Raw genomic sequence first — 17,354 nt, forward strand, 5'->3', positions numbered from 1 at the left:
ACTGTGTGGCCGTACAGTGATAGTTTACCAAACATGCCTCCGGCATCCGTCATCAGACTTGTGGTTCCTCAGAATTTCACAGCTCACATACTTCCACTGTGGTAAAGTGAGTCATATTTACCACGTGTGTTACACGGCAGTGTGCCTCTGCCTTTTGTTTAGTTCACTAACTCTTTGATTCATTCAAGAAAGCAAGTAGCAATATTTGCTAGTGTACAGAAACACAAGTTCAATACAACTCCATCAGATTTGAGAATAGATGGAATGTCCGCCATAAAGCTGCATTTAAACCACCAAAGTTGTTCCCTTTACAATTTAACTCGCATGAGCACCTGTCAAATGAATGCAGTGGCTTACAGCTTCCTTGGAATTACCGGGCTTGCTGCATCAACTCACAACAATAGATAAACACCGTCTGCTGAAACTAATTCCACATGAATAATTACAGTATTTAATCGACACACCATGTAACAAACAGACTGTCTATAAGATGACTGCAAAAGCACATCGCAGCATGCTCAGAGGTAAAGAAAAATCCAGTTTTGGCTTAAATTTGACAAAAATCTTTTCTTTCTTTTTTTCTGGGGTTGGTGAAAGACTCTGGTTGGTAACCCGGTGGGTAGTAGGTAATGTCTGGTCGGTGCTGAATTTCACTTTCCTTTCTTTTCTTTGATCCTTCCTCGGGTCTCCTGACAACCTCACGACTCCAGCTGGATTCTGAAGTATTCGGTTTAGGTGAACGGTATGGGATTTTTAATAGGTTTTAGGTGAACTAACGAGTACACACTCACACGCACGCACAACGCACATGCACATACTCACCCATATAAATGAAAAAAATAAAAATACAAAAAAAGAGAGAGATCAATGATGATGACATGTCAAATCGGTAAAATTACCGGATGAACAATACTGAGCTCTTAAAAAAAATTAAAAAAAATAAGACAAAAATCTTTTTTGAGAGAGTTTTGCAAAATAACGAGGATTAGTACAAAATTGCCCCTGGTCATTACGCAGGTCCGATCTGCAACTACAGGAAACATTTGGTTGATGTTAATGCTGCCAAAGGAGGTTAAACTACTACTTTTTCAAACCTGCATCATTTTTTGTGTGTGACTTAGTTGAATATGCCACTACATTTTATGACAAATTAATGGAGGATTCTATGCAATTGAATAGAGTTCAAACACTTTTTCCTGCAACTGTCGTATTTCATTTACAAAAGTGGATGAGTAATCCCTCAGTGGAGATGACTGCTCTGCCAGAAAAACAAAATTGCTCTGACTGTTGAAATGTTTCCCATTGAGCTTCAGATGACATTTAACATGCTAAATCATGTAAATTTGAAAAAAAAATGAGATCAAGCTGTCCAGTAATTTGTGCAGGCAAATGTCAACACATATCTAATACCCACACTGACATTTTGGTTTACAGAAATTGACCACGGAATGTAGTGTAATGTTTGTCGTGTCGTAGGTAATAAATGAGGAAAATAATTGTTGCATTTATTTTTTACAAACATTTTATTATCATATATATATATATATATATATACGTATGTGATGTTAATAATACAATTAAAATACATAAAATAAAATAAATTAATCATAGATAAGACCCCTTTTTTTTCAACCCGTTTTACAGCATATGGAAACTACTATGCAGCCTCTGCAATTTTAACTCATTCACTGCCATTGACGGCTATAGACGTCAAAAATTCATTTTAACTATTTCTATTAGTTTAACATTTTTCCCACTTTTGTTAACAAGAGTATGAAAACCTAGAATGTTTTTTATTATTGTACATTTAGAACAGAAATCAAATTTGTGATTAATCGTGAGTTAACTAGTGAAGTCATGCGATTAATTATGATTAAAAAATGTCATCGCCTGACACCTCCTAATTTTTAATAATCTTTTCTTTAAAAAAAAAAAAAAAGATTACAAATAAAAATAATAATACAATTTTCTTTTTTTTAAACTTTTTTACTAAAAGAGATTACAAATTAGGAATTTTTCATAATTAATCCCATGACTACACTAGTTAACTCACGATTAATCACACATTTTATATCTGTTCTAAATGTACAATAATAAAATAATTTTTTTCTAGGTTTTCATACTCTTGTTGACGTCTATAGCCGTCAATGGCAGTGAATGAGTTAACGCTTTGTTTGACACATATCGATCCCCCCCCCCCCCCCCCCCACCGACTTCTACCATATACCCTCAACCCCATGTACGCATGCTTCCTGTCACAGATGAACATCTTTTAAGCGGTTTGCTGTCTGAGCAAAGAGAGTGCTCACGTAGTGACCAACAATTAAGCTTGACATGGTGCAACAAACACCACGTTCTGTGTTCATTTTCACATTAGGTAAAAAATGAACACATTTGTTACATTATATAAAAGTTGGAGGTGACCAGGAGCATTTTTTTACTCAACTGCAGCCAGGATGAGGGGTTTCTTTGATAGGAGGCCGTTACATAAACAAATGCTTTGGTGAGGGTCAAGCTTCTCGGCTGCGCTGTTTTTATTTGAATGCCCTTAATTCTTAGTTCCTCTCATTTGCATTACATTGACTAAATAAAGGCTAGGAAACATTGCTCTAACATTAGTATCGACATTAGTATTTTTTGTTCATGGGCAACAATGTCCAAACTCACAAAATTGTGTTTCCTCTTGAATTTGCTGGCAATGTAGACACTGTACACTGAACACTGATGTCTAACTCACGGTTATTTTAGTTTACGAAAACTAACGAAAAAAACTAAAATTAAAAAAACTATTTCGTTAACGAAATAAAATAAAAACGAAAATTATTTTTTAAAAAAACGAAAACTAACTGAAGCATAAATCTAATTAATTTAATGCATGAGCCTTTGGGGATGATTTAAAATGTGATTTTTAGTATATTTATTTAACCAGAATAAGGGCGTTTGAAAGTGTGTCACACAGAAGTGACGTCATATATCAGAACTTTCAGATAAAGTCGCTTTTAGGCAAGAATTTTGCACGCTTGACTTTTGGCTCCAATGGCTCGTCTCGCCTGCTTTTCATTTAACTCAGCCAAAATGCAACGCTATGTAAGAAATGAGTTACTTTTTTTTTTCATTTTACCATTTTGTTTATTAATTATTTCGCACAAGTAACACACATAAAAAAAGGAAAATGAAAACTAATACGGAAACTAACTAAAACTAAGCCTTTTTTAAATAACTAAAATTAACAGAATCACCCTGAAAACTAATTAAAACGAACTAAATTTAAAAATTTAAAAAAAGAAATAAAAAGTAACCAAACTGAAAATTCCTAAACCCTGCTCCCACCTACACTGTCATGTTCCATGCCTGCAGGCTGTGCTCTGTTGTGTCGTTGTTGTAATTCCAGTTTGAGCCTGACCTGCGGGGCGCCCATGAGACTCTGCACAGCTGCTGCTCATCAGCAATTATGTCTTGGGTATTTAAGAGGCAGCTTCTGCTCCTGTCATTGTTGGACTATTCGTTTGCTCGTGCCTCAGTCCAAGATAGCACCGACCCCTAGACCTTGTTTGCGGCCTTGACTGGGATCTTGCCTTCCGGTCTCGTTTCTTGTAAGTAGGGATGGCAGAAATGGAACATTGAAACGATCAAATCATTTGAAACGATTGATTCACAAAAAGAATCGATCTTTTGGAACGTTTGAAACAGCTCCCTACAGCGCCATCTGGTGGCCAAGTGTAAAATATTACAATCAAACCGTAGATCAGTGTTGCCAGCTCCCCAGTAAGGAAACTAACTATTTGTCATCATCTAATTTACACAACTGGCAATCGGGCTATAATTGTAATGGACGCCATAAGAGAGAGAAATAATATCATGGGAAACAAAAACGGAATAACCCCCACCCCGTCAAAATAAGTACAGAAGTACAAATTTTTGTTGTTGCTGATACTTGGTTTGTTTTTAATTTTGCCTCTCAACATGACTTAAATGCTTTGATGAAACCCCCAGTACTATCACATTTAATCAAAAACCTGTAGGCTACATTTGTTTCGTTTTTTTGCGACAAGGGCATCTTAAGTTTTGACAGAAAGTATTCGAGAGGAAAAATGTATGAATGACCTGCAAAAACAAGCTGCCCGGAGCGGGATTTGAACCGGGGTTACCTGCATATTGGACTATTTTCAGCACATTGTGCGGGTGCGTTACCACTGAACCTACCGCCTATCGACATGTTATCATGTGGGGCGATGAATCTGCATCCAGGGCAATTTTACATACAAAGTCTACTTAGGTTGGATTTATTTCAGATTGAAGACATTTTAATATAGTGCTATGGTGGGATTTTATTTAATTTTAGAAAAGGGGTCACAAACAATGTGACGTTTGCGAAAGGCAACTGTCACGTGACATCCTGATTCTGAATCACAAATTTCGCCTGCGTTCCGGTACGTACCAAAACACAGTTTTCAATTTTGCCATCACAAATTTTTTTTGTACTTTGCCGTGTTGCCTTTTGGACTGGCTCAAGTGTGTTTTGGGTTCCGCGTATTGTTGTCTGCGTTTTTTGTTATCACATTGTCTCTTGCCATTGCAAGCTCCTTCTGTTGAACTTTTTGCCTGTGTGCTGAGTTTTTGTTGTAAATAAATCTTTTTTTTGTAAATTCACTTACTTGTCCAAGTTTTTAGGATCCACTGAAACCTTACATACACAGCTGTGGTAGAAACATTAACCGAACTGTACCACTTGGTGAAAACGTGGCTATAGTAAATGGAATTACAGCTGCCTAAATAATTTCAGGTCATGTATTTATTTGTTTAATTGTACAATGAGGCTCACAGTATATGTATGATAAGAGATTTGCATGAAACATTAACTAAGAAGTTAACACTTTTAAATGTAGCCTCACATCACTAATTGCTCTCCCTCTCGAATGTCTGACCAAAGCCCCGCTCTTCACTGACGTGCACAAGACGTGCAACTGTAAATAAGCCGATGCTACGAGTGTTATTCTAACATGAAGGGCTCTATCGTAGACAGCGCATCTGCGCTGTGGGGGCGAGGGGGTTCCAAGTGCCCACTTAACGGCGCAGATGTGCCTCCATGTTGACACTCTAGTGCGTGACTATAATTAAAGGGAATAGAAGGAGTCAGTTTGATTGGCCGTCAGATGTGACCAGTGCCACGGTGGCGCAGCCCTCAGCCTGCACTTTTTTTTGCAAAACTACCAACATCGGGTCTAACATGCCTCCGCGCAGTTACACGCCACGCAGGATTTATGGAGCCGCCAATGTTACTGGTTTGAAGTTTGTTTTTAATTAAAATTTTATGTTCAGCTTTGTTTTGTATCAAGATCAAATTCGATGTCAAATTCCTTTTTAACTTTTGTTGCCAAGTGAAGGTGGATTTTTCAACATAGTTTAAAGCTCTTCAAGCCCAACATTTACTGGGAACACGTCACATCATGAGCCTGCGGGGGTGTTCCCATTGTGAGTGTGACTGCGAGAATGATTGACACCTGATCAGCCACGCCTTCTAGCCCTGACTGACTGGGCGCGGTGGTGTCTAAAAATGGAAATAAAGGTACAAGATGGGGCCAAAGAGGGTGTTTCTTTTTTCTTTTTTCCTCAAAGATTATTTTCATTTTTTACAACTGTCAGGTCATACTGACAGTTTTAACATAAATGACAAAAAGTTTAAGTACAGCCACACAATGATATACAATAAATGTATTATTGTGACTGTAGTTTGCCATGATGCATGATGAGGAAATGAGTTTCTAATATTCTCACATAGATAAATAAGATTACCAAAATATTGACTTTCAGGTCAGTTTTCACACAAATAAGAGATTAAATGCCAAAACGAGGTAGCAATAAATGCACCAATGCGAGACAGATGAAGGGGAGGGACTCCAAGCACGAGAGGAAACTCCCCTCACTAAATGTACATCCCCAATGACAAGTCATCACTTGCATCATGTAAGACATGAAGCCCATCATCCACCTGGGAGAATACTCACTATTATACCAAGTAAGTCATCTCATCAACCCTTTTCAAGTACACACATTTGAACACACTGATCAGCTTTCAATCAACATTTTTGAATTTTCTGCAGATGATCTCTAGCTCCTCTTATTCTTAAAGCACGGAGGCTGAAGTTCATGTTCATGTCCAGCCAAAGGATGGATGCTCACAATGTACAACTGTCAACTCGAATGTGATCTAATACAAGAGCCGAGGCCACTGTCTTTTTTTAAAGAGGGCACACATATTAGAAGCAACTCTCAGTATGATGCAAAGCAAATGCCTAATACAAAAAGTGAGGATCATCAATTTTTTAATTGTGCAGTAGTAAATTTAACACAGTGCTGGCAGAGCCGGCATACTTTGTACAACACATGCAAAAGACTTTAAATACAGTAAGTGTCATATAGAGAGAGCAATGTCGGCAGAATCGCAGAAGAATATACAGTTGTGGTTATAAGTTGTTTCCTGCGGCAGATACAACCTACATTTCTGGTAGAGGGGAAGAAAACGGAATTAGGTGCTAATGCTTACATTGATTTAAAGCAATTGAAAAAGCTGTAGTCACTCGATGTGATGAGATGAAAATCGAGAAAAGAAAAAGAAAAAAAAAGTTAATGTTGGAATAATTTTTACGAGCTTGCTTTTCTTTCGTATGTTTGACTGTCTGATGCAGATAAGTAGGTTTACAGTCTATACATATATAGACAGCTCTGGAAAAAATGAGACACCAAAGAAAAATTGTTTTTCATGATGTGATTATTTTAAATTTTTTGCAAATGAATGACGATATTACCCGCGACCTTAGTGAGGGTGAGCGATTCAGAGAATGGATGGTTGGATTATGATGTTGGTATTTGAGAGTTTTCTTTTCAGTAGTTTATAGAATAAAAAACATATTTTATTCAAACATTTGCCTACCAACAGCAAAATCAGAGAAAATGATTATTCTGCAATCGGCACTAGTCTCTTTATTATTTTTATTTTTTTCCCTGTGTATACAGTATATTAGTCAAAGGTTTGGGATCACTTCAAAATTGTCTTATTTATGAAAGAAAAGCAATGTTGATATCATAAAATTAGAAATAAAACCTAACATAATAATAGTAAAATAATAATTAATAATAATAATAATAATAAATTAACAAGTATGCTTTTTTTTGTTGTTGTTTTTTTACAGGATATGTCTAATTGTCTATGTGACCCTTAAACTTTTAAATAGTATATCCACAACGGTGAACCATACTTTGATGGACAACAAACTTGTCTAGGTGACCCCAAACTTTTGAACAGTCGTATTATATACTGTAATCGAATAACAAACAACGCAAGGCAAAATAGAGTGTAATCCAAAGACTTTGACAAATAGTTAATTAGATACGATAGAGATCGCAGTGAGCAAGCTGTACAAATTTTCCATAAGTGCACTCGACATAAAATGAATATTAACTTGGTGTATTTGACTTCTTTGATAAATAATTGTAATTTTACCGCATGCATATAATTGTTGTGGTAATAACGAACTGTTTGCCAACAGCCATTCACACGTCATACCCTATATGTTGTTAAGATATGAATTTTAACATGAGCTCAGACAACACATTTTCAATTTGAATGACAACACGGTGCAGGTTTAAATCAAACACGACACACCGGCATTCGGCATTCGGCATTCGGGCTTAGCACTTAACACAACATTGGTATCGTGTGATCTCACAAATGGAACAATATGCAAAAATGCGGAACATCAGGACAGTTACAGTATATGTAGAAATGACGTAAAGGTAAATCAAGTACAGACAGATAAAGCGAATGAGAGATTTTTCAAAACTGACGCACACTTCTCAAGAAATACCAGCAAGGAGGCAATTAAATGTCATTTTGTTTCACATTTACTTTGCATCAGTTGAAAGGGGGGTGCTTATGGGGTGTGGCCCTTCACGCGCCGCATCATAAAAGTTCAATTGGCTCACAGCCAGCCATGCAGCACATTATATTGCCTTTATTTTATGCGCTAACATTGGATGATCAACAATGGATTCCAGTTCTAACTTGAATTTGTTATATGTGCTCTCCAAACGTTGTAGCAATGTCAGTTATGTTTACTCGCGGTTTCAAACATTGTAAGCGTCCGTTTGTGCTGTATGTGAGCAGTGAATCTGAACTCTCTCACAAGACACAAGCCCGATCGCCAACACCCAAATGTGAGAGATCAGATATGACTACAATGAGACCAATGAGACAGTGAGACATATCAAACCTGTTGTAACACTATGCAATTTTCTGTGTTTAGCTTACATTTGAATGGATATCCGGCAAAGGACCGTATTTGGGAACATAAATAATTTACCACCAATTAAATGTTACTGGTAATAACCCTCACTATGAAGGAGTGCATCTGAATGAATGATATGCTATTGTAAACATTACAATAAATGTAAAACATTTTTAATTATGTATATTACAATTAATATTATACTAATAGAATTATGACTTTTCTTAAAATATTGTGAGTTACAGTAAATTGTGTAACAAATATATGAATGCTTACTTTCTCCTTTTACTTTATTCTAGTAAAATTGGGACTATCCATCCATCTATTTTCTTGTAAAATTCAGTTTTTCTTCGAATATAAAATAAAAAAAAAAAGTTATTTCATCCCATAACTCTAGCTAATTACATAATAAGATAATTATTTTTAAAATTGAAGAAAACACCTCTTAAATTGTTTGCATTGCATGATTTTTAACATTGGTGTTGGGATGAAAATAAGACTAGTAATTACGGCAAACAGTAAGAAAAGTAATGTAGTTTTGCTGGTATGTAGTCACAATATTTTTTATCAGAAAAATGTGTGCCCTCTTGACAATATCAGACTTCACAACGTTCCACGAAAATATGTTTTTTTTACCAGCATTGACCTTTTCAGGATTTTTAAATGACTGCTACCCTCTTTGTTATTCTACTACATCTTTATTTGACTGATTGTCTTCATTTTGGGAAATACTACATGTAAACTTGTAGTGGTATAATAATATATTAGTATAGTAATAATAATATTTACCTCTCAAACACACACAAACAAAAAAACTCTCACAATCACCCAAAAATGTGTGTGTTTGGTGAGTATGTGAGAGATTTCTGTGGTTGATTGAGAGGGGTTTTTGGTGTGTGTGCGTGTGAGAGTTAAATTGTATTTTCTGCTTCCTCATAGGCAGCAGCCTAGCAATCTCAACATTTTTTTTCTCCTCTGTTCTTTTGTGTTCAGAATATTACAACTCTCTTCAGCAATGATTCGACTCGACAACACTCAATACTTCTATTTCCTGCATCGGGCCAATGCTTTACGCCGCTCGGGGTCGATGTGTGATGCCCGCATCTCGGTGAAGAACCAGACTTTTAGGGCTCATCGGCTGGTGCTGGCCTGTGCTAGCAAACGGCTCGAAGAGAAACTCAGCCAAGCGGAGACAGACCAAGAGGTCCACTGTACACTGGATGATCTGTCACCAAGAACCTTCCAGCAGGTCCTGGACTTTGCCTACATGCAGAGTCTGGAGGTGTCAGAAGAAGACCTGCAGCAACTGCTCCTGGCTGCTCAGTTTTTGGAAATGCAAACGCTGAAGGAGCAGTGCCAGCGCCACTTGGACGCACTGGTCAACAGGGCAGGACAGGCGGGTCGGAAACATGAAAGAACTTGTGATGAGGAAGAGCAGGTCAAGAAAAAGAGCAATGAAGAGGAGAAACTCCGAAATACTCCTTTGAGCAAAAACATGACAGCCTCAGAAGAGCCGAGAAAAAAATCCAGATTGACGACTTTCAGTAGAGACAGCGTCATCACCAGCTCAGTCTCCAGCTTGTCCCCCTCTCCTTGGACCTTCCCGAACCACACGTGGAGCTCTGTAAGCAGCCTGAGACGCATAGCCGAGAACTACTCCCAGCCCCCAGCGGCCAATGCCATCGCCTTCCCTACGCACCACATCTTCCCTCTGCAAGGAACCCATTTCCAGTCCCCCACTCAGCGCTGTGTGGTAGCGAGCTTGCATCCACAATATGGACAACGACTTTACTCTGCCGCCACTCAGATGTGGGGTAACATCAAGCCGGGCTTGCAGGTGACAAGAAAAAAGGCCAGACAGAAGGCAGACAAAACCAGTGAGACCAGGTAAGGCAGCACGATTATTCTTATTCTTATTCTTAGTAGTAGTTGTTGTAGGCTCTAAAAAGAGAATTGTTGGCCAACTTAATTGAATACCTTCAAGTCAAACTTAATATTATAAATTTAATGAACTTGGATTAACTTAATTCGATTCTGAATGAATGAATTTTTGACGTATATAGCCGTCAATGGCAGTGAATGAGTTAACGTTATTAATCATCAGTATTTTTTTCTCCAGTTGTGCTAGCGATACATAATTTCCCCTAATTAACTTGATTGCTCCCTTCAGAGTGTTACGGTACCTGACTCATCGACACGTGCTGGCTCAGGTGTTTGATGGAGTAAAAACAACAAACTAAAGACCTACAAAATGCAATAATGTAGATTAAAAAAATTATAATAATTTATGAATTGTTTACCATGTCTCTGAACCGGCTGAACACTCTTATTGGTAATTAATTGTTTTGAATCAATGTGCACAGCCCATCGTTCCACACTGTATAACCTAATTGTGTGTGTAGGGGAGTCCCCTCCATTTCTCCCCACCTATGCACAAATCAAGATTTTCCACCCACCGAAACCCTGCTGCGAAGCAAAAAGTGACAATTTGTGTACACCGTGAAACTGTTTTTGAACTTTGTGGAAAAACGCACCTATGCTGTGTTTCATTGAATGATCCTCTTCCTTCCACTTCACTGCAACACGACGTTCAAAACCACCTTGGAGCCAGAACGTCTTCACAGTAGTTATCCTGTTGTACACTCAAAGGCCACTATATTAGGCACACCTGCACAACCTAATGAGCTACAAGAGATGCCGCTTTTCATTCTGTCTTTTTCAAATGAATAATGTGAAATTTTAATTGTTTCTGTGTCAACTGGGACGGGTTCACCTGCAACTCTAATGAGGATAAGCGCAATCAAAAATGGATGGGAAGTTGCACTCGAATATTATTATTAGCAGGAGAATTTGGAGTCATCACAGTAGTAGTAGTATGTATGTATTCGGCGCAGTGGTACAAACCTGTGCACAAGTTGACATCTGCGTGGTACTAAGCACTAGAAGTTAACTCATTCACTGCCATTGACGGCTACAGACGTCAAAAATTCATTTGAACAATTTCAATTAGTTTAAAATGTTTTCCCACTTTTGTTATGAAAACCTAGGAAAAAAATGTATTGTACATTTAGAACAGATTTGAAAATTAATTGATTAATCATGAGTTAACTATTGAAGTCATGCGATTAATTACAATTTTAAAAAAGTAATCGCCTGACGCTCCTAATTTTTAATAATCTTTTCTTTTCTTTAAAAAATGTGTTTTATTATTATTTAAAACTGTCTAGGTTTTAATACTCTTGTTAACAAAAGTGGGAAAAAAATGTTAAACTAATAGAAATAGTTTAAAAAAAATGTTTACATTTACAGACGTCAATGGCAGTGAATGAGTTAATTGGTAGAAATTAATGTCACTTGTAGCACATATTTGCCTCACTATAGGGACAGTGGAAATAAAAAGTCTACACACCCCTGTTTAAATGTCAGATTTTTGTAATGATAAAGAATAGGACCAAGGCAAATCATTTAAAAATAATCCCTCACTATTAATGTGATTTATAATATATACATAATTTAAAACTTACCACCAAGAGAACACTTGGTGGCAGCATTATGCGTTGGGGCTACTTTCTTCAGCTAAAACTAGTGTTTTAGTCAAGGCGAAGAGAATTATGAACAGTTCCATATAGCAATTGTGTTAGCTTCTACTAGAAAGTAAAAATAAAAAAAAAATGGTCAGAAAGCCTACAAAAACAGCTGAACTTTATTTGGGGTTAAATAGAGCAAATTGAAATGGTGGCAAGTGTGTGGTGACACCCATTTAACATGAGTTTTAATAATGGGAAAAAAAGAAAATTATTTATCTTGATCTCATTTTCTTGTATCTCTCAAAAACCTGGCATTTGAACCGGGGGGGTAGACTTTTGATATGTTTTTCTGCTAGTGTGCCCTATTTGTTGTATATCCTGCTAGTAAACTCTAATAGAATATGGAGTAAATGCTAAAAATGATTGTCAGACTACTAGTAGAAGTTGTGGTATTAGTAGTAGTAGCCATATTAGTAATGGCGTAGATACGACGGACTTCCGACTTCCGGGTTTTACACAACAACGCCGTTTCGGCAGGAGAGCGTCTCGGCTATCTGAAATGCTTCGGACACTGAGACAGACGCTACACACTCGCAGCCTCGCACCCTTCGACGGGAACGCGCAAGTACTGGGACGCGGCCCACACGTCGCAAACCAGAAACGGAAACAAAGTCGATGGGTGAAAACCCAGAAGTCGGAAGTCCCGCCTCCTCCGTGGCATATAGTCCATTGTAATAGTAGAAATGGTACATATTTTACTTCTTACAGATTCACTGCCTCATAGTTTCAATTTAAACAGTTCATTTCAAACAATAACATGCTCAATTTGGTAATAATAGTAATAGTAATTTTTTCTATGAGTTCCCCAGACATGCACAAAGCCGACACGGTAGAAGAATGCAAGCACTGCAGCTCATGTCTACGTCGTGATCCAGCCTCCTCGCCGCCAGGTAACCGTATGCCATATCACACATTACACCCGATATAATTGCTACAATGCACAATAAATACACAACAGCACACCTCAGTGGTGAAAAGTGTCGTCCAGTTTGTCACACCAATGCGAAAGATACGCTTAAAAAAAAAAAAAATGAGGCAACACCAACATGAAGCTACGCAGTGGAAAGTAACGAAGAGAGTTGCGGTTTAGCGAGCATGGTGCAGCATGTGGTTTACTAGATACAGCTATGCTGCAGTACAGTATGTCCTGCACACAAGTGTGGTGAGTGCAAAAAAAACAAAAAAAAAACTGCATCGCACATGTATTATTGTAGCTATAGTCCGTGTGTGTACTTGTACTACGCGTGTATTTGCAGAGCTTGTTTTTATCTCACATCTCAGCTAAATGGAACATCGTGCTCTTTTTGCCTCTCAAGAGATAACTTCTAAGCGGTCCTCCTGCGCTAGTGTGGAAAGACACAAATGTCGATACAGTACGTGGATAGATAAGATTAATGCATTGCGACACTAAAAGTCCCCCTCAATGAACCCTATCTTGACTTTATATTTCCGTGCCCTAGTTTTGTGAAGAAGGAAAAAAAAGTAATTTATTTTGAAGCACTGGTGAAGTCAAGTGCTGCAAGGAGAATTTTAAACATACTTTACCTTGCAATTAGTGCACTAAAGGAAACAAGAATGCTTATTAAAGAAATCCTTTGGGCAAAGTGAGTTTGAAACTTTTTTTTTTTTTAATGAATATGACTTTTTAACCTCCATTTAATTAACTGTCGCTCGCTCGCTCACACACACACACACACACATACACACACGTTTGTTTTACTATCTTAGTGAGGCTATCTCATTGATATAATGCATTTCCTAGCCCCTCCCCCTAACCCCAAGCATCAAAAATGATTGCCTACCCCTATTCCTTATCCTAACCTCAACCATAACCCAATTCAAACCTAAACTCTAAAACCAAGTCTTGACCCTCAAAAAGAAGTCTAAACTTGTGGGGCCCAGCAAGATGGCCGCACATGGACGGGTGGGCCCCACACACACAAGCATACAAAATGTTCTTATTTCCAACCTAATTATTTAGACAGTCTGCGTCCGTGTCTAAGTGTGATTCAGAATAAAGACTTTGTAACAATGCACTGTTTTTTAGGTGGACACCCTCAGTTAATAAAATCTGGGATAACAAAATAAGTCATTAAGACATTACACACCATTTAAAACGCTAAAATGTAGCTATTCCATTTTTTATTAATTGATCTAATTAAATAATTGGTTAAGTGATACAGTTTACATATAAAATATTAGTAAAATTAAAAAAAAAAATACTTTATAGTACATTTAAAACATTTAATCATTTTTAGTTAAGTTAATTATAAATAATGAATTTAAAAAATGCGAATGAATGACAGGCAGTTTTTACATCCACATTTAATTTTATTTTGTAACTCATCTACAAACAACCCGACCATCTGTCTGTTTTAAAAGTCAAAGTTTGAGTAGAAAAGATTTCCCCGAGTTAATAACTTCTAGTCAATTTGCTTACATGTGTCCAGATTGCAACTGGTACACGGTACTGATTGTTTCAAATCAACAACAAGGGGAGCAGAGGAACATGCATTTTGGCACTTGTAGTATGGTGATCCTAGTTTTGACCCCCCAAAATAAGTCCAACACACACTTGTAATTTAATGTGTGTCTGTCGAAATTCAGTTCCCGTGGGATTATTAGCTAATGCACTGAGAATAAGCCTAGCTGTATGATCAAGCACTGGAAAGTGGACTTCTCTGTAATGTAATAAAATGTGTCATATTGATTAGTACCTTTTGTCTTGTCCAACAGGTGTTTTGTAATTACGTCTGACATTAGTGCATCCATTTTTTATACTGCTTCCCCTCATGAAGACCGCAGGCTATTATATTATTATTAAAATAAATAAATAAAACAAAGATGAACACTATAAGCAGTATTTTTGAAAGTGTCATTAGAATGCGTACTTAATCGAATTAAGGTTTGCTGAGGTGAAAAATGAAAAATATGTCTTTGTAAGCAAGCCTTGTGCATGTTCTTGACATTCAGGATTAGGTGACGAGCAAACCCGAGGTCAAATCAAGGCTACGCCATCTTTATTTTATTTTTTTTAAAGGGCTCTATGCTCCATATTGCCTCTGTTACGCCACCATTATGTCAGTTTACTCATATATAGCTACTATATGAACTTGTCCTATATGTTCTTTGGGGGAGTGTGTGTGGTATGTTGCTAACTCAACCACATTGTATCACCTCCATCACTTCTACGCTCAATGGCAGGAAATTCAACTCAATACAAAGACATGTTGCTGACTCAAATCCTCGCACAGCTGATTCAACTATGGCATGTTTTACTACATAGTAAAAAAAAAACGGAATGGATTTTAGCACACTGGTATTGACATGTATGAATGCAAGCACCATTTTGAAATTAAAGAATGATGGTTTTATTTTCTTGCGCATGGCTGTTGAACAGGTGATGCCTGTGCACGTTGTCGGCTCTTTGTGACCGACTTTGAATCGCAATCTAATGGACAAGACTTGAGAGGAGAGAGACCCTACCAGTGCCAACTCTGTCCGAAGAGGTTTAGTCTCAAACATCAACTGGATACGCATCACCGAATTCACACAGGTAAGATTAATATCTTACTTGTGTCATTGAATAATACTAATTAATGTGAAAAGGGCAGAATGGTAAGAGTATATTGATTAACACCGCGGTTAATGGTAAATTGTAGGGGTGTGAACAAAAATCGATGCTCATAAGAATCGCGATTCTCATTTAGTACGATTCAGAATCGATTTTAAATGTCCCAAAATAGATTTTATTTAAATTATTTTATACTGTCTTGCCTTTGTTTGTGTACCCGATTTGGCCACTTAGGGGCAGTGTGGTTCCACGCGGTCTAATACACTGTTAAGTTGTAGCCACATTAGAGAGTAGAAGGAAAATGTCATGATCAAGTTATTGCAATAAAAGCTTTTTTTCCAGCGCCGAGCCGTTCTTTTGAGTGATAAAAGTGCCGCGAGTAGCGCGCTAATTAGCATTAGCGAGTCAGACTTGATTGAAGCAAAAAACATTGTCAATCAAATCATTTTGAATCAAAAATCGTTCTTAATCGAAAATTTATTCTGAATCCAATCGCAGACCCAAAAATCGGAATCGAATCGTGAGACATTCAAAGATTCCCACCCCTGGTAATTTGTAATGGACTTATTAATATAGCTGGCAACCTGTACCTTGCCCAAAAGTCAGCTAGGATAGGCGGCGGCTCACCCGTGACCCTAGTCAGGATAAGTAATATAGAAAATGGATAGCAGGATGGATGAATAAAATGTAATCAATAAAATAAAATATCTTGGTTGACCTGATAAACGTCATTGATTGAATGTAAAAGTAACACACCTCTTTATGGCCTCCTCTCGTGCCAAAGGTGAGAAACCCTTTGAGTGTCGTCTGTGTGGTCAGCGCTCCCGGGACTTCTCAGCCATAATCAAGCACCTGCGGACTCACGGCGGGGCTTCCCCTTATCGGTGCAATCTGTGCTTGGAGTTCTGCAGCAGTCTGGTGGCCATGCAGAGGCACGTCAAGAGCCACCCGGTGCACGACTTCCCCCCAGACTGGAGCATCAGCAGCACCTACCTGTACACGTCACACATTACTCAACACTGACATCTTCCACGAGAACTGATTCATGTCGTGTAACGATGCATTTACTTGCCATCTTCTTCTTGCAATACGCTCCAATTTAGAGGACTTGATCTATGGTAAATAATAAAATAAAAAGATGTGGCCCTTGAGCACAAAAGTTAGACCACCCCCAGGTTATACTAAATTGTTAACATAAGATAAAATTGTTAGCCCATTTGAGACAACAAAGGTCATCAGTGACTGTTGAGTTTCAATAACAAAATCATTGTTTTAAAAACAGTATACAGTATTACATATTATTGTGGCAAAACATCAGCATTAAACAAAAGATTGCAAAGGTGGCATTCTTTGAATAATTGTCAATAAAGTGTCCAGTAAAGACAAAGATGACAAACTTCATTCCATTCCATCACATTTGATCAATGGTGTATCGTACTGCACTGTTTGTTTGTCTTCATCTTCATTCTTCTGCATTTTTCAGAGTAGGATACTTTGGCTTGACACGCTGGTTGATATTCCAAACATTAAAATGCACTCAAATAATAGAAAATGAGCTCCAAAACCTATACTAAGAAAAAGTGAAATACTGATCTGAGTCACAAAGGGGAGTGGTGAAATTGATGTCATGTTAATTAAATGGACAGGAAGTCATGAAAATTCTAAACAGAGTACAGTGTTGGGAAGTAATGTCAAGTACAAATAGTTACTGTACTGAGGTAGATTTTTCTTTATTTTAATTTACACTTAATTAACACTGTTTTTGTGATTATTTTTTAGTTGTACTGCTTTCATTTTAAAAACAGCTAGCTATACTTTCAATCAATCAATCTTTAATTTAGCGCTTTTCATACAAAACAATGCATCTCAAAGTGCTTTACATAGTTTAAAAACAAAAACAACTCTTTT

The 17,354-nt window shown here is 37.4% G+C and overlaps 1 protein-coding gene across 2 annotated transcripts; it reads left to right on the forward strand.

Moving 5' to 3' along the window:
- Positions 1 to 5,966: 5,966 nt before the first annotated feature.
- zbtb32 (zinc finger and BTB domain containing 32) lies at positions 5,967 to 16,833 on the forward strand. Of its 2 annotated transcripts, none has more exons than XM_086078376.1 (5): positions 5,967 to 6,016; positions 9,279 to 10,172; positions 12,674 to 12,762; positions 15,273 to 15,428; positions 16,231 to 16,833. In XM_086078376.1, the coding sequence occupies exons 2-5, from the start codon at positions 9,301 to 9,303 to the stop codon at positions 16,467 to 16,469; spliced, it is 1,356 nt and encodes a 451-aa protein (XP_085934502.1). In that variant the 5' UTR covers positions 5,967 to 6,016; positions 9,279 to 9,300; the 3' UTR covers positions 16,470 to 16,833. The 2 variants fall into 2 exon arrangements, with proteins under 2 accessions (XP_085934502.1, XP_085934503.1); XM_086078377.1 differs by lacking the exon at positions 5,967 to 6,016 and adding an exon at positions 6,257 to 6,405.
- The last annotated feature ends 521 nt before the right edge of the window (positions 16,834 to 17,354 follow it).

This window comes from Leptonotus elevatus, chromosome 6 (assembly GCF_054856555.1).
Source record: "Leptonotus elevatus isolate MCC_2025b chromosome 6, RoL_Lele_1.0, whole genome shotgun sequence".
Classification (NCBI taxonomy): Eukaryota; Metazoa; Chordata; class Actinopteri; order Syngnathiformes; family Syngnathidae; genus Leptonotus; species Leptonotus elevatus.

Bases quoted from the DNA above. Each gene is read 5' to 3' on its own strand.
- zbtb32 (XM_086078376.1), top strand. From the start codon at position 9,301: ATGATTCGACTCGACAACACTCAATACTTCTATTTCCTGCATCGGGCC. The intron at 10,173-12,673 runs GTAAGGCAGCAC...TTTTTCTATGAG, and splicing joins GACAAAACCAGTGAGACCAG to TTCCCCAGACATGCACAAAG. The intron at 12,763-15,272 runs GTAACCGTATGC...GCTGTTGAACAG, and splicing joins TCCAGCCTCCTCGCCGCCAG to GTGATGCCTGTGCACGTTGT.